The 21,248-nt window shown below is 24.1% G+C and overlaps 2 protein-coding genes across 2 annotated transcripts in view; both read right to left on the minus strand.

Annotated features, from left to right (window-relative positions):
* Positions 1 to 672: 672 nt before the first annotated feature.
* LOC142240114 (uncharacterized) lies at positions 673 to 9,113 on the minus strand. The gene is made up of 3 exons (XM_075311827.1): positions 8,752 to 9,113; positions 8,010 to 8,556; positions 673 to 1,728 (listed from the first exon to the last, which is right to left on the minus strand). The coding sequence occupies exons 1-3, from the start codon at positions 9,111 to 9,113 to the stop codon at positions 727 to 729; spliced, it is 1,911 nt and encodes a 636-aa protein (XP_075167942.1). The 3' UTR covers positions 673 to 726.
* Positions 9,114 to 14,620: 5,507 nt separating this feature from the next.
* LOC142240115 (uncharacterized) overlaps positions 14,621 to 21,248 on the minus strand; it is a 37,631-nt gene continuing 31,003 nt past the window's right edge. The window contains exons 5-7 of the mRNA XM_075311828.1: positions 19,275 to 19,736; positions 18,668 to 19,211; positions 14,621 to 15,667 (exon numbers count right to left, since the gene is read on the minus strand). Coding sequence (XP_075167943.1) covers positions 14,621 to 15,667; positions 18,668 to 19,211; positions 19,275 to 19,736 — 2,053 coding nt within the window. The remainder of the gene's footprint in view (positions 15,668 to 18,667; positions 19,212 to 19,274; positions 19,737 to 21,248) is intronic.

Below are 21,248 nucleotides of genomic sequence, written 5' to 3' on the forward strand. Positions count from 1 at the left end.
AAATATGATACGGTCTACAAGAATAATTGAAGTAATTCTTACCATCAATTATCAGGATAATTTATTTCGATACTTTTCTGTCATAAATTTAAAGCAAATTGAAAATTCAAAATTTTTGGTATAAAATAATTTTATTTTGAATTTTTATTTTTATTTGTCACAATTGTCTATTGAACATTGGCGTAGCTAGCAACATTTTCGTAGGGGGTAAAAGCTACGATGTGTGCTCATTGTGAAGATAACTCAAACAGAGAAAAAATAAATTCTTATAGATGGGAAGAAACCATAATATTTAATTCAATGATATATAATCATGATGCCTATGCCATTAAGCAGGTACCGACAATCAAAGTTCTGCTCAAATGAAAAAATTGTAATCATCTGATAGTTTGAAACTACCTTCCTAAATATACCTTGCCCCTAAGGTTATGAATCGAGTTACACTTTTTAATTTGTTTTTATTTTATTTGCTTCAAATTCTTTTCCTTGTTATAATAAAACATGAAGAATATATATCAAGAAACTATAACCCATACTTACATCATATTAAATTAGAAAGTTTTTTTTTTTTAACTATTTTATGTTTTTATTAAAAGTGTAATAAAATTAATTAAGTTTTTAAATACATTTAAAATTTTAATCGATCAAAATTGTGGTCATATATTTTTATGTGTGTGCATTCATATAAATAGTCGTTCTTGACATACTGTATTTGCCAAGCAATTCTTAATGGAAATAATCTAAAAATATTTTCACCTTCTTGCATCGGCTCGATAATAATTCCAAAATAAAGAAAAATATAGATATAGTTGACATTATGACATAATTGTAATATAGACCAATTAAATTTTTTTGTGATATTCCAGATACTTTATCACTATGAATATGAAAATTAGTATTGTAGAAGAAGGGATGTACATGTTGGCGAGCTTTATATGCCGTAATGCCAGCACTGGAAAGAAATTTGAATTTAGTATTGAAACTTGATAAAAATATTGAATATTTCGGAAAAACCATAACACATTGATAGAGATAGATAACCTCTTTGACATGGGTCAAAGAACTTATATTCCAATGCATCATATTGTAATAGGCCAAATAGTCAAGCATGGCGGTAGCTGTCAAACGTTCTTCACTTTCATTAATCATATCCAGGCGATTGCTAATGTGGTGGATAATTTTTGTTTTATTTTCTGGATAAAATCGACTACGACGAAATGCTAGCAAGGTATAATCGTTCTCAATCAATTCCCCTATGGTCTTGGGTGATGGTTGACGTTTTATCAATCGTAGACTATCAAATAATTTCCCTTGATAGAAATTCCGCAATTCAAAACACCATAATAACCAGGCCATTAATAGGAAACGGGCAAAGTTTCGACGTGGTATAACCGAGTTTGGTAGTGTATTACCTATGAGTGTCACGAATAAATTTCTTATAGGATATTTATTGCGGGAACCCAAGATGAAATCACGCCACGTTGGTTTGACAAAATTCAGAACAATTTCCAAAGCCACTATTATAATCACTAATTGAAAACCTATGGCCCACCAGGCCGTAGGTTCCAGGGGAAAGAACAATTGTTGTATGGGTCCAAAAAAGCGGCTACCGCGTATGATAAACACATACGGAGATGTATGATGAGCATAGGATACACTAAATTTTTCTGATAGAGGTATAAAAGCACTTAGACCTCCTATAGCCATTTGAGCAAGATTTTCTGCCACCTAAAAAGAAATAGTACAGAAAGTAAGCATTCATAGAAAAAATTTCACAAAAATGGTTTTCAATCAAAATTTTATAACATTTTTTATTTATTTTTATTATTTATTTGAACACATTTTTCATTCTATAGAACTTTTTATTAAAATTCTATTCTTATAGGAAACTTTCTCAAAATTTTATTTCTATTGAAAATTTTATCGAAATTTCATTTCTATAGAAAATTTTCTCAAACTTTCATTTCTATAGGAAATTTTGTCAAAATTTCATCTCTATAGAAACATTTCTCAAAATTTCTTCTCTATAGGAAATTTTGCCAAAATTTCATCTCAATAGGAAATTTTATCACAATTTCATATCTATAGGCAAGTGTGTCAAAATGTCATCTCCATAGAAAATTTTGTCAAAATTTTTTCAAAATATTTTTTCTGTAGAAAATTTTGTCAAAATTGAAATTTCCATACAAAATTTTGTATATTTTTTTCCATAGAATATTTTCTCAAAAATTGTTTTCTATCGCAGATATTCCCTATAGAAAATTTTCTCAAAATTTCGTTTCTATAGTAACTTTTGTCAAAATTTCATCTCTGTTGGAAATTTTGTCAAATTTCATCTCTATAGGAAATTTTCTCAAAATTTCATCTCTACGGGAAATTTTATTTTTATAGAAATTTTTCTTTCTTATTCCTACAGAAAACTTTCTCAAAATTTTATTTCTATAGAAAATTTATTCAAAATTTTATTTCTGTAGAAAATTTTGTAAAAATTTAATTTCTATAGAAAATTATCTCAAAATTTTATTCCTATAGAAAAATTTCTCACAATTTTATTGTTGTAGAAAATTTTGTCAAAATTTTATTTCTATGGAAAATTTTGTCAAAATTGTATTTCTATAGAAAACTTTCTCAAAATTTTATTTCTATAGAAAATTTATTCAAAATTTTATTTCTGTAGAAAATTTTGTAAAAAATTTATTTCTATAGAAAATTATCACAAAATTGCATTTCTATAGAAAAATTTCTCACAATTTTATTTCTTTGAAAATTTTTTCAAAATTTTATTTCTATGGAAAATTTTGTCAAAATTTTATTCCTATGGAAAATTTTGTCAAAATTTTATTCCTATAGAAAAATTTCTCACAATTTTATTTCTGTAGAAAATTTTTTGTAAAATTTTGTAAAATTTTTATTTCTATAGAAAATTTTGTCAACATTTTATTTCTATAGATAATTTTGTCAACATTTTATTTCTATAGATAATTTTGTCAAAATTTTATTTCTATAGAAAATTTTAACGAAAATTGTCTTATTCCTATAGAAACATTCTCAAAATTTTATTTCTATAGAAAACATTCTCAAAATTTTATTTTTAGATTTTTTTTTCAATCAATCTCAAAATTTAATTTCTTTAAGAATATTTATCAAAATTTCATATCTATAGGAAAGTGTGTCAAAATGTCATCTCAATAGAAAATTTTGTAAAAATTTTTGTTCTAAACGAAATTTTTTCAAAATGTTTTTTCTGCAGAAAATTTTGTCAAAATTGAAATTTCCATACAAAAGTTTGTATTTTTTTTTGCATAGAATATTTTCTCAAAAATTTTTTTCTATCGCAGATATTTCTAAAAGTTAGTTCCTATAGAAAATTTTCTCAAAATATAATTTCTATAGGAACTTTTGTCAAAATTTCATCTCTGTAGGAAATTTTGTCAAATTTCATCTCTATAGGAAATTTTCTCACAATTTCATCACTACGGGAAATTTTATTTTTATATAAATTTTTCTTTCTTATTCCTATTGAAAACTTTCTCAAAATTTTATTTCTATAGAAAATTTATTCAAAATTTTATTTCTGTAGAAAATTTTGTAAAAATTTTATTTCTATGGAAAATTTTGTCAAAATTGTATTTCTATAGGAGATTTTGTCAAAATTTTATTTCTATAGATAATTTTGTCAAAATTTTATTTCTATGGAAAATTTTGTCAAAATTGTATTTCTATAGAAAACTTTCTCAAAATTTTATTTCTATAGAAAATTTATTCAAAATTTTATTTCTGTAGAAAATTTTGTAAAAATTTAATTTCTATAGAAAATTATCTCAAAATGTTATTCCTATAGAAAAATTTCTCACAATTTTATTGCTGTAGAAAATTTTGTCAAAATTGTATTTCTATAGAAAACTTTCTCAAAATTTTATTTCGATTGAAAATTTATTCAAAATTGTATTTCTGTATAAAATTTTGTAAAAATTTTATTTCTATAGAAAATTATCACAAAATTTTATTTCTATAGAAAAATTTCTCACAATTTTATTTCTGTAGAAAATTTTTTCAAAATTTTGTCAAAATTTTATTCCTATAGAAAAATTTCTCACAATTTTATTTCTGTAGAAAATTTTTTGTAAAATTTTGTAAAATTTTTATTTCTATAGGAAATTTTGTCAACATTTTATTTCTATAGATAATTTTGTCAAAATTTTATTTCTATAGAAAATTTTAACGAAAATTGTCTTATTCCTATAAAAACATTCTCAAAATTTTATTTCTATAGAAAATATTCTCAAAATTTTATTTTTAGATTTTTTTCAATCAATCTCAAAATTTAATTTCTTTAAGAAATTTTATCAAAATTTCATATCTATAGGAAAGCGTGTCAAAATGTCATCTCTATAGAAAATTTCGTCACAATTTTTGTTCTAAACTGAATTTTTTCAAAATGTTGTTTTCTGTAGAAAATTTTGTCAAAATTGAAATTTACATACAAAATTTTGTAATTTTTTTTTGCATTGAATATTTTCTCAAAAATTTTTTTCTATCGCAAATATTCCCAAAAGTTAGTTCCTATAGAAAATTTTCTCAAAATTTCATCTCTATAGGAACTTTTGTCAAAATTTCATGTCTATAGGAGATTTTCTCAAAATTTCATCTCTACGGAAAATTTTATTTTTATAGAAATTTTTCTTTCTTATTCCTATTGAAAACTTTCTCAAAATTTTATTTCTATAGAAAATTTTGTAAAAATTTTATTTCTGTAGAAAATTTTGTAAAAATTTTATTTCTATAGGAAATTTTGTCAAAATTTTATTTCTATAGAAAATTTTGTCAAAATTTTATTTCTATGGAAAATTTTGTAAAAATTGTATTTCTATGGAAAATTTTATCATAATTTTACTTCTATAGAAAATTTTGTCAAAATTTTATTTCTCTAGAAAATTTTATTTCTATGGAAAATTTCTCAAAATTTTATTTCTATAGAAAACATTCTCAAAATTTTATTTCTATAGAAAACATTCTCAAAATTTTATTTTTAGATTTTTTTAATTTTCTGATTCCTATAGAAAACTTTCACAATTTTGTCAAAAGTGTATTTCTATAGAATTTTTTCAAATTTTTATTCCTATAGATTTTTTCAACATTTTATTTATGTAGGAAATTTTGTCAAAATTTCATCTCTATAGTAAATTTTCTCAAAATTGGATTTCTTTAATAAATTTTCTCAAACTTTCATCTCTATAGGAAATTTTGTCAAAATTTCATCTCTACGGGAAATTTTATTTTTATAGAAAATTTTCTTTCTTATTCCTATTGAAAACTTTCTCAAAATTTTATTTCTATAGAAAATTTTGTAAAAATTTTATTTCTATGGAGAATTTTGTCAAAATTGTATTTCTATAGGAAATTTTGTCAAAATTTTATTTCTATAGAAAATTTTGTCAAAATTTTATTTCTATGGAAAATTTTGTAAAAATTGTATTTCTATAGAAAATTTTGTCAAAATTTTATTTCTATTGATAATTTTGTCAAAATTTTATTTCTGTGGAAAATTTTTTAAAAATGTTATTTCTATAGAAAACATTCTCAAAATTTTATTTCTATAGAAAACATTCTCAAAATTTTATTTTTAGATTTTTTTTATTTTCTTTCTCAATTTTGTCAAAATTGTATTTCTATAGAAATTTTTTAAAATTTTTATTCCTATAGATTTTTATCAACATTTTATTTATTTTGTAAAAATTTTGTAAAAATTTCATCTCTATAGTAAATTTTCTCAAAATTTAATTTCTTTAAGAAATGTTGTCAAAATTTTGTTTCTATAGAAAATTTTGTCAAAATTTTATTTCTATGGACAACTTTCTTAAAATTTTATTTCAATAGGACATTTTCTCAAAATTTCGTCTCTATATGAAATTTTCTCAAAATTTCATTTCGATAAGAAATTTGGTCAAAGTTTCATCTCTACGGAAATTTTTGTCAAAATTATATTTTAATTGAAAACTTTCTCTAAATTTCATCTCTATAGGAAGGTTTGTCAAAATTTCATCTCTATGGGAAATTTTCACAAAATTTCATCTCTACGGGAAATTTTATTTTTATAGAAATTTTTCTTTCTTATTCCTATTGAAAACTTTCTCAAAATTTTATTTCTATAGAAAATTTATTCAAAATTTTATTTCTGTAGAAAATTTTGTAAAAATTTTATTTCTATGGAAAATTTTGTCAAAATTGTATTTCTATAAGAGATTTTGTCAAAATTTTATTTCTATAGATAATTTTGTCAAAATTTTATTTCTATGGAAAATTTTGTCAAAATTTTATTTCTATAGAAAATTTTAACGAAAATTGTCTTATTCCTATAGATAACATTCTCAAAATTTTATTTCTATAGAAAACATTCTCAAAATTTTATTTTTAGATTTTTTTTTTAATTTCCTGATTCCTATAGAAAACATTCTCAATTTTGTCAGAATTGTATTTCTATAGAAATTTTTTCAAATTTTTATTTCTGTAGACAACTTTCTTAAAATTTTATTTCAATAGGAAATTTTCTCAAAATTTCATCTCTATAGGAAATTTTCTCAAAATTTCATTTCGATAAGAAATTTGGTCAAAGTTTCATCTCTATAGAAATTTTTGTCAAAATTTTATTTTAATTGAAGACTTTCTCAAAATTTAATCTCTATACGAAAGTTTGTCAAAATTTAATCTCTATAGGAAAGTTTGTCAAAATTTCTTCTCTACTCGTATATGAAATTTTGCCAAAATATTATTTAAGTTATTCAACATTTTTTTTAATTAAAACAAAAATTTTTAGTACCAATTAACTTTTTAATTGGTCATCATTTCTGTGATTGAAGAGATTTCAATAAAAATTAATTGGATCAATTACTTTCGTGATTGAACCCAAAAATTATTTTTTGTGTGTATTAAAATTTTGTCAAAATTTTATTTCTATCGAAAATTTTCTCATAATTTTATTTCTATAGAAAAGTTTTCAAAATTGTATTACTTCGGAAAAATTTCTCACAATTTTATTTCTATAGAAAGTTGTCTCAAAATTTCATTTCTATAGAAATATTTTACTTCTATAAAAATGTTTGTCAAAATTTTTCGTCTATAGAAAATGTCTAATTTTTTTCTATAGAAAATGTTGTCAAAAATTGTTTTCTATAGAAAATTTTGTCAGGCTTAAATTTTTATAGAAAGTTTTCTCAAAATTTTTTTCTATAGAAAATGTTGTCAAAATATTATTCCTATACACCCTCAAAAAAAATCGCTTCTGTAACATGTACCCCAAACACATTTTGCTTCAAGCATATATATTTTCAGGAATGGTGCAAACAAAATATTGTTTGTATTGTTCAAACATATTATGTTTTACCTTAAGGCATGCACTGGTAGAAAAAAAATTTAATGAAATTTTCTTTGTGTGGATATATTTTTATGGCGCCAATTGGTTACTTCCATTATTTTACTTGCAGCATATTCTCTAGGTCTCTATTTCTAAATACATATATGTTTATACGCTATTTCCAAATTAATATATGTTTGCATCTAAGGATATTATATTTACAAATATTTTATGTCCCAAACATAATATGTTCCAACGTATTAACACATATGTCCCAAACATGTTATGCTAGTTTATGAATATTATATGCTTGCACTTAAAAATATTGTATTAAAAAAATTGAATTCCAAACTTATAATTTTTACACCCAAACATATGAAAAACAGTCTTTTTCGTCCGTGTAGAGAATTTTGTCAAAATTTTTTTGTCCATAGCAATTGTTTATAAAAATTTTTTGACGTTAGAAAATTTTATCAAAATTCTAGTTCTTTAGAAATTTTTTTCAAAATTTTATTCCTATAGAAAATTTTGACAAAATTTTATTTCTGTTGGAAAATTTGTCAACATTTTATTTCTATAGAAAATTGTTTTTTCATTTGATTAATGGTTTACAAAATATATTGTGATACAAGATCTTGAAGGATTTTCGTACACTTACATCATTTAAACATCCTGTGGTATTTCGAGAACCGTCCTCCTTGTTATACACATCAGGTGTAAATCGTAAAACCAGTTTCAAATTTAATGTCTGGGCTACTAATTTTAAAATTTCTCCTTCGATGCCACCCAAACGTTTAACATCTTTAAGATGACCATCATTATGCACATCTCCATTAAATGTCAAAAATGGCGGTATGATGTGACAACAAATGATCAATGAACAACCATGAAAATTTGTCTGATGATTTGGAAATAGAAAAGGTCTTTGGAGATAACCATTTTCATAGCGATTAATTTCCTCAATTGTAAATTTTTCACCACATATTTTGCTGGAATCTATGCGATAGGTGAAAAAGCTGATATATGTTTGATTCAGTGGCCTATTCATGATGACAACATTTCGAATTTTGAAAAAGTTACACAGATCAAATATTCCATATATATCGCCTTCGTAATCTTCTTGATCGTCGAAGAATGAGGTGAAAATAATGAAAAAATAAAATTGACGTTCATGTTTAGTGGATGGTATACGAAAGCGAAGAGTTCTGAAAAGTAAACACAAATAACACAATAAAATGAACGGACACTGAAATAAATCAGTCAGGCTGAAGTTGTTTGCAATACAAATAAGTCACCCGGTACTGCTAAACAAATTGTATCTTCATATGAAATTTGATTTCGAAGGGCATTGTTATCTCTTTAGGCATTATTGAAAAATATCTGTTTTGTTAATACTCAACTCAAAATCCCAATACGATGACACCAATAGCATATTATAATCCCATGGTTTTTCATCTTGGTAACCAAAAAATAACTGAATTGCCAAGGAATATTGAAGATTATTAATGAAATATTTTAAGACAGTTGTATGATATAGTTGATGTTGATCACATGATACTACACAAGTCTCCATTATAACGAGGGTATTAGTTTTAGGTCCAATATAATTCGTTGCCATATATAGGACTACGTTTGTATATTCTAAAAGGTCTTGATTTTGTTCACCAAGCCATTGGGGTAAAAGTGAATTTGAAGGTTTGCCATTAATTAGGTATATGGTGAGGCAGACGACGACACCGCAAAATAATAATCGTTTAAACATTTTGTATATATTAATTTAGATGGAGTTAAACTATGAAACTAAATTGTTTATGGGTTTGTTAACCACATTTGCTACAGAGCAATGTAGGATATTTCGTTAGATTTTTGTAGTGTGATAAGCGGTTATTAATATAATTTAATTTAATTGATTAATTGATGGTCTAAAGGTTTCACTTGAAGGTACATGCGTTAAAAGGGGTTTCATTTCAATATTGGATTACAAAGTGATACTTCGATTTAATAATGCTAATTCACTTTTGTCAGATATGACATGTAAATAAGTTAATTGAAAAAATAATACACTGAAAAACTTTCTATTAAACAAATTTCAAAAAATCGATTGGGAAAAGGTGTTTGATTTATGGATTCGTTGGTACAACAAGGCACAATCGAAACGTTAAATTGCTCCTTGAGAATAGAAAATTTTACCAAAATTTATTCCTCTAGAAAATTTTATCAAAATGTTATTCCTGTACAAAAATTTTATCAAAATTTTATTTCTATAGAAAACTTTGTCAAAATTTTATTTCTATAGAAAATTTTGTCAACATTTTATTTCTATAGAAAATTTTGTAAACATTTTATTTATATAGAAAATTATAAAAAAAATCTATTTTTATAGACAACTTTGTGAAAATTGTATTTCCATAGAAAAATTTGGCAAAATTTTATTTCTATAGAAAAATTTGGCAAAATTTAATTTATAAGGAAATTTTATCAAAATTTTATTTCTATAGAAGATTTTGTCAAAATTTTATTTCTATAGAAAATTTAGTCAAAATTTTATTTCTATTGAAAATTTTGTAAAAATTTTATTTCTATAAAAAATTTTGTCAAAATTTTATTTTTAGAGAAAATTTTGTCAATTTTTTTTTGTCTATAGAAAATGTTGTCAACATTTTATTTCTATAGAAGATTTTGTCAAAATTTTATTTCTACAGAAAATGTTGTCACAATTTTATTTCTATAGGAAACTTTGTAAAAATTTTAGTTTTTATAGAAAATTTTGTCAAAATTTTATTTCTATAGAAAATTTTGTTAAAATTTTATTTCTATAGAAAATTTTGTCACAATTTTATTTCAAGAGTATACTGATCGTCTTAGAATTAAATTTTGAGTCGATTTAGCGATGTCCGTCTGTCTGTTGATGTATTTTTGTGTGCAAAGTACAGCTCGCAGTTTTAGTCCGATTGTCCTAATATTTGGTATAGGGTCCTGTTTCGGCTCAAAGATGATCCCTATTGATTTTGGAAAAAATCGGTTCAGATTTAGATATATCTGCCATATATATTTTTCACCGATTTGGTCATAATTGGCGTGTATATCAACCGATCTTCCTCAAATTCCGTACATCCGAATATTTGATGAGTCTCGAAAAACATGCAAAATATCAGCCAAATCGGTTCAGATTTAGATATAGCTCCCATGTATAGCTTTCGACCGATTTACACTCATTTGCCCACAGAGGCCAATTTTTTGCTCCGATTTAGTTGAAATTTTGTACAGGGAGTAGAATTAGCATTGTAGCTATGCGTGTCAAATTTGGTTGAAATCGGTTCAGATTTAGATACAGCTCCCGTATATAGCTTTCGCCCGATTTACACTCAAATGACCACAGAGGCCAATTTTTTGCTCCGATTTAGTTGAAATTTTGCACAGGGAGTATAATTAGCATTGTAGCTATGCGTGCCAAATTTGGTTGAAATCGGTTCAGATTTAGATATAGCTGCCATATATAGCTTTCGCCCGATTTACACTCAAATGACCACAGAGGCCAATTTTTTGCTCCGATTTAGTTGAAATTTTGCACAGGGAGTATAATTAGCATTGTAGCTATGCATTGTATGTATATATTTGGGACAAACCTTTATATATAGCCCCAACACATTTGACGGATGAGATATGGTATCGAAAATTTAGATCTACAAAGTGGTGCAGGGTATAATATAGTCGGCCCCGCCCGACATTAGACTTTCCTTACTTGTTTGTCTATAGAAAATTTTGTCAACATTTTATTTCTATAGAAGATTTTGTCATAATTTTATTTCTATGGAATATTTTGTCACAATTTTATTTCTATAGGAAATTTTGTAAAAATTTTATTTCTATAGAAAATTTTGTCACAATTTTATTTCTATAGGAAATTTTGTAAAAATGTTATTTTTTATAGAAAATTTTGTTAACATTTTATTTCTATAGAAAATTTTGTCACAATTTTATTTCTAGAGAAAATTTTGTCAACATTTTATTTATATAAAAAAATTTAACAAAATTTTATTTCCATAGAAAATTTTGTCAAAATTTTAGTTCTTTAGAAAATTTTACAAAAATTTTATTTTATAGAAAACTTTGTCAAAATTTTATTTCTATAGAAAAATTTGTTAAAATTTTATTTCTATAGCAAATTTTGTTACAATTTTATTTCTATAGAAAATTTTGTCACAATTTTATTTCTATAGGAAATTTTGTCAAAATTTTATTTCTATAGAAAAATTTGTCAACATTTTATTTCTATAGAAAATTTTGTGAAGATTTTATTTTTGATAGAAAATTTTGTCAAAATTTTATTTCTACAAAAAAATTTGTCAACATTTTTAGTTCTATAGAAATTTTTGCCAAAATTTTATTTCTATAGAAAATTTTGTCAAAATTTAATTTCTATAGAAAATTTTGTCAAAATGTTATTTCTATAGAAAACTTTGTCAAAATTGTATTTCCATAGAAAATTTTGTCAAAATTTTATTTATATAAAAAATTTTTCCAAAAGTTTATTTCTATAGAAAATTTTGTTAAAATTTTATTTCTATAGAAAACTTTGTCAAAATTGCATTTCCATAGAAGATTTTGTCAAAATTACATTTATATAGAAATTTTTTTAAAAATTTTATTTCTTTAGAAAATTTTGTCAAAATTTGTTTCTATAGAAAACTTGTCAAAATTTTATTTTTATAGAAAATTTAGTCAAAATTTTATTTCTATAGAAATTTTTGTCAAAATTTTAATTTTAGAGAAAATTTTGTCAACATTTTATTTCTATAGAAGATTTTTAAAAATTTGATTTCTATAGGAATTTTTGTCAAAACTTTTTTTCTAAAGGAAAATTTGTCAAAATTTTATTTCTAGAATTTTTTTTATTTCTATAGAAGATTTTGTAAAAATTTTATTTCTTTAGAAAATTTTGTCACAATTTTATTTCTATAGGAAATTTTGTAAAAATTTTATTTTTTATAGAAAATTTTGTCAAAATTTTATTTCTATAGAAAATTTTGTTTAAATTTTATTTCTATAGAAAATTTTGTCAAAATTTGCTTCTATAGAAAGATTTCTCAAAATTTTATTTCTATAGAAAATTTTGTCAACATTTTATTTCTATAGAAAATTTAGTCACAATTTTATTTCTATAGAAAATTTAGTCACAATTTTATTTATATAGAAAATTTTGTCAAGATTTTATTTCTATAGAAAACTTTGTCAAAATTGTATTTCCATAGAAAATTTTGTCAAAATTTTATTTATATAGATAATTTTGTCACAATTTTATTTCTATAGAAAATTTTGTCAAAATTTTAATTTTAGAGAAAATTTTGTAAATTTTTTTTGTCTATAGAACATTTTGTCACAATTGTATTTCTATAGAAAATTTTGTCAACATTTTAGTTCTATAGAAGATTTTGTCAAAATTTTATTTCTATAGAAAATTTTGTCACAATTTCGTTTCTATAGGAAATTTTGTAAAAATTTTATTTTTTATAGAAAATTTTGTAAAAATTTTATTTTTGATAGAAAATTTTGTCAACATTTTATTCTTATAGAAGATTTTGTCATAATTTGATTTCTATAGAAAATTTTGTCACAATTTTATTTATATTGGAAATTTTTTCAAAATTTTATAGAAAATTTTGTCAAAATTGTATTTCTATAGAAAATTTTGTTTAAATTTTATTTCTATAGAAAATTTTGTTAAAATTTTATTTCTATAGAAAATTTTGTCAAAATTTTATTTCTATAGAAAATTTTGTAAAAATTTTATTTCTACAAAAAATTTTGTCAAAATTTTTATTTTTATAGAAAATGTTGCCAAAATTTTATTTCTATAGAAAATTTTGCCAAAAATTTATTTCTATAGAAAATATTGTCAAAAGTTTATTTTTTATAGAAAATTTTGTCAACATTTTCTCAATTTTTTTTTATTTCTGTAGAAATAAAATTTTATTTCTATAGAAAATGTTGTTAAAATTTTATTTTTTTAGAAAATTTTGTTAAAATTTTATTTCTATAGAAAATTTTGTTAAAATTTTATTTCTATAGAAAATTTTGTCAAAATTTTATTTCTATAGAAAATTTTACCAAAATTTTATTTCTATAGAAAATTTTACCAAAATTTTATTGCTATACTTAATTTCATTTCAATAGAATTTTTTTGTTATTTGTACTAACCGAAATATTGGAAATAAATATTAAAACAAATCAACCATCGATTGTTTCTATGACCCAAAGTCGAACAAAATTAATAATCAGAATAATCATCAAATAGGCACTCAAAAATACGAAATAAAATTTTGTATAGAAATAAAATTTAGACAAAATTTTGTATAGGAATAGAATTTTGACAAAATTTTGTATAGAAATAAATTTTTGAAAAAAAATTCTATACAAATAAAAAGAGAAAATCTCTAGAAATAAAATTTTGCAATTTTTTTTTTTTGGAAATAAAATTTTGACAAAATTTACTATAGAAATAAAATTTTGATATAATTTTCTATAGAAATAAAATTTGACAAAATTTTCTATAGAAATAATTTTTTTAGTTATATTAAAAATTTTGTCAAAATTTTATTTTTTGGAAATAATTTTGTATAGGAATAAAATTGTGACAACATTTTGTATAGAAATAAAATTTTGACAAAATTTTGTATAGAAATAAAATTTTGACAACATTTTCTATAGAAATATGAAAAAAAATTTTTTGAAATAAAATTTTGACAACATTTTCTATAGAAATAAATTTTTTTAGTTCTATTGAAAATTTTGTCAAAATTTAATTTCTATAGAAAATTTTATCAAAATTTTATTTTTATAGAAAATTTTGTTAAAATTTTATTTCTTGTACAAAAATTAATTGCATCAATTAAATGTTTAATTGAATTAATTTGTTTGTTTAATTGAAGTTGGTGACTGATATTATCATGTCTAGAATTGAAAATTGTTCTAGTAAAAATTAGTTGAATCAATGAATTTCGTGATTGAGGAGAAAAATGTTGTTCTATGTGTATGAATGTGTAACAGTTTCAATTAATCAATTTCATCAAGGTTGGATACCATATTGTAATATTTCCATGCGAATACCCTGGAAGAATTCCCATTTAAACAAAGCTTTAATTGTGCCTTGGGTGATAAACAAACAATTTTATTTATTAAAATTGCCAATATATTCAATATATTAATGTGATTGATGCCAAGAGAAAAATCCCAAAAAATATAATTTTACAATTTTTATTTGCTTCTCCCTCAATGAAGTCCATCCATAAAATGTGTCAAATTTCTTGAATATTTACTAACCATCTCCAATATAAATGCCAAAAGGGCCAAAGCATATCCACATCCATATACGATATAAATCCCTCTTAAATTTTTATTTGTTATCATTGTCACATCTGATCGTCTTGGCGAATTACTTCGTATATTCTTTTTCCAGCGCATATTTCTCTGGGCAACGTAGGATGTTACACCAGCATCGTAAAGTCTTTTAAGTCGTTTATTAAAACTGGCCGGTAGAATCGAATGCTTCTTAAAGAACATTACACATTGGTACATATAGATGGTATCATCCACATAGGTCAATGAACTGGTTTGTATATTTTTATAATTGTAATTTATGAAATAATCCAAAAGAGTCATTGTGGTCAAACGTTTTTCACTTCTATTCACCAGATTTAGAGCTCTGACGGTACTGCGTACGATACTAGTTTTATTAGCAGGATAAAAGTTGGTTACCACTGGAGCCAATAGTTTGTAATTACTATCAATGAGTTCTTCTATATTTCCTGGTATGGGTAAACGCTTGGGAAAACTTAAACTATCGAACAATTTTCCTTGATAAGCATTACGTAGCTCAAAAGTCAATATCAACCAAGCCATAAATAAAAAACGAGCAAAATTTCTCGTGGGTACAATAATCATGGGTACACTGTAGCCCAAAAAGGATATCACCATATTTCTTATGGGATATCGATTACGAGATCCAAAAATAAATTTTCGTACCATTGGTTTGGCAAAATGGTTGATAATTTGAATGAGTACAATGGTTAGGAACAATGTTGTTAAAATCATTAACCATGTTCTAGGACGAAGTGGTGTCAGCAGCAATGTAATAGGTCCAAAAAGGAGACCCTTTTTAACTACAAACACCGCTGGTGTACTGTGATATGTAATGGAACAGGTGAATTTGTAAGCATCTGGTAAAATTGGACTCAGACCTCCTATGGCGATTTGGGCTCGATCATCTCTCAACTGAAATAACGAATAGTGGTTATAGCGAATGGAATTACAATATGTCTATGAAAGAAGAGAGTTTCATAGAGCAAAAATTAAGAAAGTTTAATGGGTTAGGAATTGAAGAGAATGAGTGAAATATTATGGGAGAGTAATTGAAAGTAAGGAGAAGAGAAAAATGTTCAAAGATGAAAACTCATATCAATATGACTATGAGAGCAGAGTGTTTCATGGAGCAAAAAGTAAGAGAGTTTAATGGGAAAGGAATCGAAGAGAAACATTTAAATATTACAGGAGAGTTATTAAAACTGCGAAGAGAAAAATTTACAAAAGTGAAGTGACAATATGACTATGAGAGAAAAGAGTTTCAGAGACCAAAGAGGAAGAGAGTTTAATGGGAAAAGAAACAAAGGGACAAAGTGAAATATTACAAGAGCAGGGTTGCCATTTTTGGTCCGATTGGACAAAAATTGGTCCAAAAACATTAATTTTTAAATTTGGTCCTATGGTCGGACCAAATTTCAAAATTTTCTATTGAAATAAAATTTTGACAAAATTTTCTGTAGATATAAAGTTTTGACAAAAATTTCTATAGAAATAACAAAATTTTCTATGGTAATAAAATGTTGACAAAATTTTGTACAGGAACAAACTTATAAAAGAAAAATTTTGTATAGATACAAAATTATGCAAAAATAGAAATAAACTTAAAAAAATGTATAGATACAAAAATATGCAAAAATAGGAAGAAACTTTTGTAAAAATTTTATATAGAAATAAAATTTTGCCATAACTTTCTATAGAAATAAAAGTTTGACAATATTTTCTATAGAAACAAAATTTTGACAAATTTTCTATAGACATTAAATATTGACAAAATTTTCTACAGAAATAAAATTTTGGCTAAATTTTTCTATAGAAATAAGATTTTGGCTAAATTAGCTATAGAAAAAATATTTTGACAAAATTTTCTGTAGAAATAAAATTTTGACAAAAATTTCTATAGAAATAAACATACAAAATTTTCTATAGTAATAAAATTTTGCCAAAAATTTGTACAGGAACAAACTTATAAAAGAAAAATTTTGTATAGATACAAAATTATGCACAAATAGAAATAAACTTAAAAAAATGTATAGATACAAAAATATGCAAAAATAGGAAGAAACTTTTGTAAAAATTTTATATAGAAATAAAATTTTGCCATAACTTTCTATAGAAATAAAAGGTTGACAAAATTTTCTATAGAAATAAAAATTTGACAAATTTTCTATAGACATTTAAATATTGACAAAATTTTCTACAGAAATAAAATTTTGGCAAAATTTTTCTATAGAAATAAAATTTTGGCTAAATTATCTATAGAAATAAAATTTTGGCTAAATTTTCTATAGAAATGAAATTTTGACAGAATTTCCTAAAGAAATTAAAATTTGACAAAATTTTTTACAAACTTTTTTATAAAAAAGTTTTCTACAAAAAAAAAAAAAAAATCTACAGAAATGAAATTTTGTCAAAATTTTCTATGGAAGTAAAATTGTGACAAAATCTTTTTAGAAATAAAATTTTGTCAAAATTTTCTATAGAAATAAAATTTTGTCAAAATTTTTTATAGAAATAAAATTTTGTCAAAATTTTCTATAGAAATAGAATTTTATCAAAATTTTCTATAGAAATGAAATTTTGTCAAAATTTTCTATAGAAATAGAATTTTATCAAAATTTTCTATAGATATAAAATTTTGTCAATATTTTCTATAGAAATAAAATGTTGTCAAAATTTTCTATAGAAATAAAATTTTGTCAAATTTTTCTATAGAAAACTCTCTATAGAAATAAAATTTTCACAAAAATTTCTATAAAAATAAAATTTTGACAAAAATTTCTATAAAATAATGTTTTGACAACATTTTTTATAGAAATAAAAATTTGAAAAAAATTGGAAAAAATTAAACTTTTAAACTATATCAATTTAATTTGGGAAAATTGTTCTCCGTACGAATTTTGGTCGAATTTTGGTCGAATTTTGGAAAAATGTTGGTCCAAAATAAAAATTCATTGTGACAACGCTGTTTATGGAGCAAAAAGTTAGAGAGTTTAATGGCAAAAGAGTCGAAGAGAAAAAGTAAAATATCACAGGAGAGTAATTAAAACTCCCGAAGAGAAAAATGTTCCAAAGTGAAATAACGAATTGCGGTTATTGTAAATGGAATATCAATATCATAGACCTTATAATACATAGATGATCCACTATTCTCTTTAAAAAAATGTGTCAGTTCCAAAAATTAATTTTCTGACATTTCATTTTGATTTTTTCGTAAAGAGTCAGTCCCAAACATTAATTTTCGTGCATTTGCTTTTGTGTTGTTCGTAAAGAGCAATGTTGCTCAAAATTAACTTTCGTATTTTCGCGGTTTTGGTCACTGTTTTTTGTTCAAATATGAACTTTTAATATATTAAATTATTTATAAATACTTCCTCTGGTGCATCATAAACGTTCTAATTTTGTGTAAAATTGGCAAAATACAAAAAGGGAAACGAAAGAGATTGTAAGCGTGTTCATATTTTTCTCGTTTATTCTTAATCTTCGGAACTGTCAAACATAGTTCGACACCCATGGCTCATCTATGTATTATAAGGTCTATGATCAATATGACTATGAGAGAAACGAGTTTCAGAGAGCAAAATGAGTTTAATGGGAAATGGAAAGAGACATAGTTACAGGAGATTTGTAAGAAATGAGATGAATTAAGGAAGAGCATGGATAACAAATAAAATGTAAATATCAAGTGACTAAAAATAAATCATTTTTTCCAATAGATAGCGTTATTATTCCGTGTTGTATAGATTCTAATGGAGCTTGGTACTGATATAATTGCATTTAAATCGTTTTTTATAAACAAGTCTGTCTCTTTTTTGCAAATGATTCTTCTTACAGCTTTTTAGAAATTCTCAAAAGTAACGCTGCTATAAGATTATGGCAGTAGTAACATATAAACCCAGACAGTAAATCTATTTCTTTTCTATTCTAATGTAATATTTATGCAATATATCTCAAACTTACATCTCGAAATGATTTGCTGGCATTCGAAAACATTCGATGTTCATTTAATTTTTTCGCAAAACGTAATTTCAATGTCATATTCATGGTATGGGCAACTAATTTTATAATATCTCCCTCAATACCACCGATACGGCGTAGATCCCGTACATGAGCCCTATTATTAATGTCACCATCAAAAGTCAACAGAGGCTCTATTAAATGGCCACTCACTGTTACTGGACATCCATGGAAATTTTCCAAAACTCCCGGAAACAGATAATCCCATTTCAATTGGCCATTTTCATAACGATTGATTTCTTCTATTGTTACTATACGTTGGCAATATTCTGGGCTAAATGTCTGATATGTATAAAAAGCGGTAAAATCATGATAATGAAACTTATGCATGATGACCACATTTTTGACATTTAGCGATATACACATACGAAATATAGATTTCAGTTGATAATACAAGGTATCATAACCCGGAGGTGACCATGTTAGTAGAATAAAGAAATAATATTCACGTTCCTGATCGGTTTCGGGTATGGAAACATGCATCGATCTATGAGAAGAAAAAGTAAAAAAAAAATGAATATCTGTTCTTTAAAACCAATCGGCACTCAACTTGAAACCCAAGTAGGAATCAACAATGAATATATTATAATCCCAAGGTCGTTCATCTGATTTTCCCAAACCCAACTGGACTCGAGAACTACCATGGATATTGTATAAGAATTCCTCAACCATAGCTATGTGTATCCACTTTTCTGCACGGCAAAAAAATCCACATTTCTCTATGATAACCAAGGTATTGGTGCGTTGAATGATAAATTTCTTGGTTAAATTCAAGGCCAAATGGACAAAATCCATTTGATCTTCGTTTAAGATGTCTGCATTTGATGCATATAATAATAATGATGATGGAGCTCCAAATTCACAATGCCATAGGCTAAGCATTGAAATGATGATTAAAAATTTAAACATTTTATTTATCGAATTTATCCTTTTACAAGTAGTTGGTTGGTTTTCAATCGAGTATTGAATTAGAACTGCTATGAGAAATTCAATACTTTCGAGTACATGTATCCTAAATTAGTTGAGCAATTATAGTGTCACAAAGACAGATTATTATAAATGACAGACTTTGCAATGAAATTTAGATTAAAAATTATTTTGCAATTGGCTAAGCCATACTAATTACGGAGAGATAATTAAAATAGAAAGAAAATTCGATAATTTTCAAATAAATTTATTTTGATATTTAAATGTTCTATAGAAATACAATTTTGAGTAAATCTTCTATAGAAAGGAAATTTTGAGAAAATTTTCTATAGAATTTTCTATAGAAAAAAAATTTGAAAAAAAAAATTATAGAAATAAAATATTGAAAACATTTTTATAGTAACACAATTTTGAGTCATCTTTCAATAGAAATAAAATGAGAAAATGTTCTATAGAAATAAAGAAAAGAAAATTTCCTATAGAAATAAATTTTTGAGAAAATTTTGTATAGAAATGAAATTTTGAAGAAAATTTCCTATAGAAATAAATTTTTGAGAAAATTTTCTATAGAAATAAAATTTTGAGAATATTTTCTATAGAAATAAAATTTTTTCGTTTTGTTTGTTATTGTTGGCTTCTCTTCAATCGTTATTGTTGTTTTTTGTTTTTTGATCTCAGCTTAAAGCCATGCATTGACTAAACTACAAGTGTAGCTTAACCAACAGAGGAAAAGTATGCTTGTCAAATTTATTTGGGCAAAGCCCTATAGACTGCAAGATGGTTGGATGTACAGCTGTTTCGGAATTACCACATTCCTCATCAGCATCCTCTACTTGCAGCAAAACTATCAACCAATTATCAGAATAAATTCGGGTAATTCACTCAACCCAACGTGAACTACACTTGAACCTCCCGAAAAAGGGTTTGATAGTCGGCTACTGCCTAAACAAATTTGCCAGCATATCTCTTTTCCTTTGCCAAACTCAAATCATCGATTTGTATGTATTTGGCTGGGTTTGTTTTTGAGCGTGCTTCCTCTATCTTCATTCGTTTTGTTTGTTATTGTTGGCTTCTCTTCAATCGTTATTGTTGTTTTTTGATCTCAGCTTAAAGCCATGCATTGACTAAACTACAAGTGTAGCTTAACCAACAGAGGAAAAGTAGTTTAGTCAATGCATGGCTTTTAGCTGAGATCAAAAAACAAAAAACAGAAATAAAATTTTGACAAAATTTTCTACAGAAATAAAATTTTGAGGAAATTTACTATAGAAATAAAATTTTGATAAAATTTTCTATAAAAATAATTTTTTTGTTTTGAAAATAAAATTTTGAGAATATTTCCTGTAGAAATAAAATTTTGGGAAATTTTTCTATAAAAAAAAATTGAAGAAAATTTCCTATAGAAATGAAATTTTGAAAAAAAAAATCCCTATAGAAATGCAATTTTGAAGAAAATTTCCTATAGAAAAAAATTTTGAGAAAATTTTCTATAGAAATAAAATTTTGGGAATATTTTCTATAGAAATAAAATTTTGACAAAATTTCCTATAGAATTAAAATTTAGAAAAAAAAATGTTATTGAAATGAAATTTTGACC

Source organism: Haematobia irritans, chromosome 5 (genome assembly GCF_050003625.1).
Source record: "Haematobia irritans isolate KBUSLIRL chromosome 5, ASM5000362v1, whole genome shotgun sequence".
Lineage (NCBI taxonomy): Eukaryota > Metazoa > Arthropoda > Insecta > Diptera > Muscidae > Haematobia > Haematobia irritans.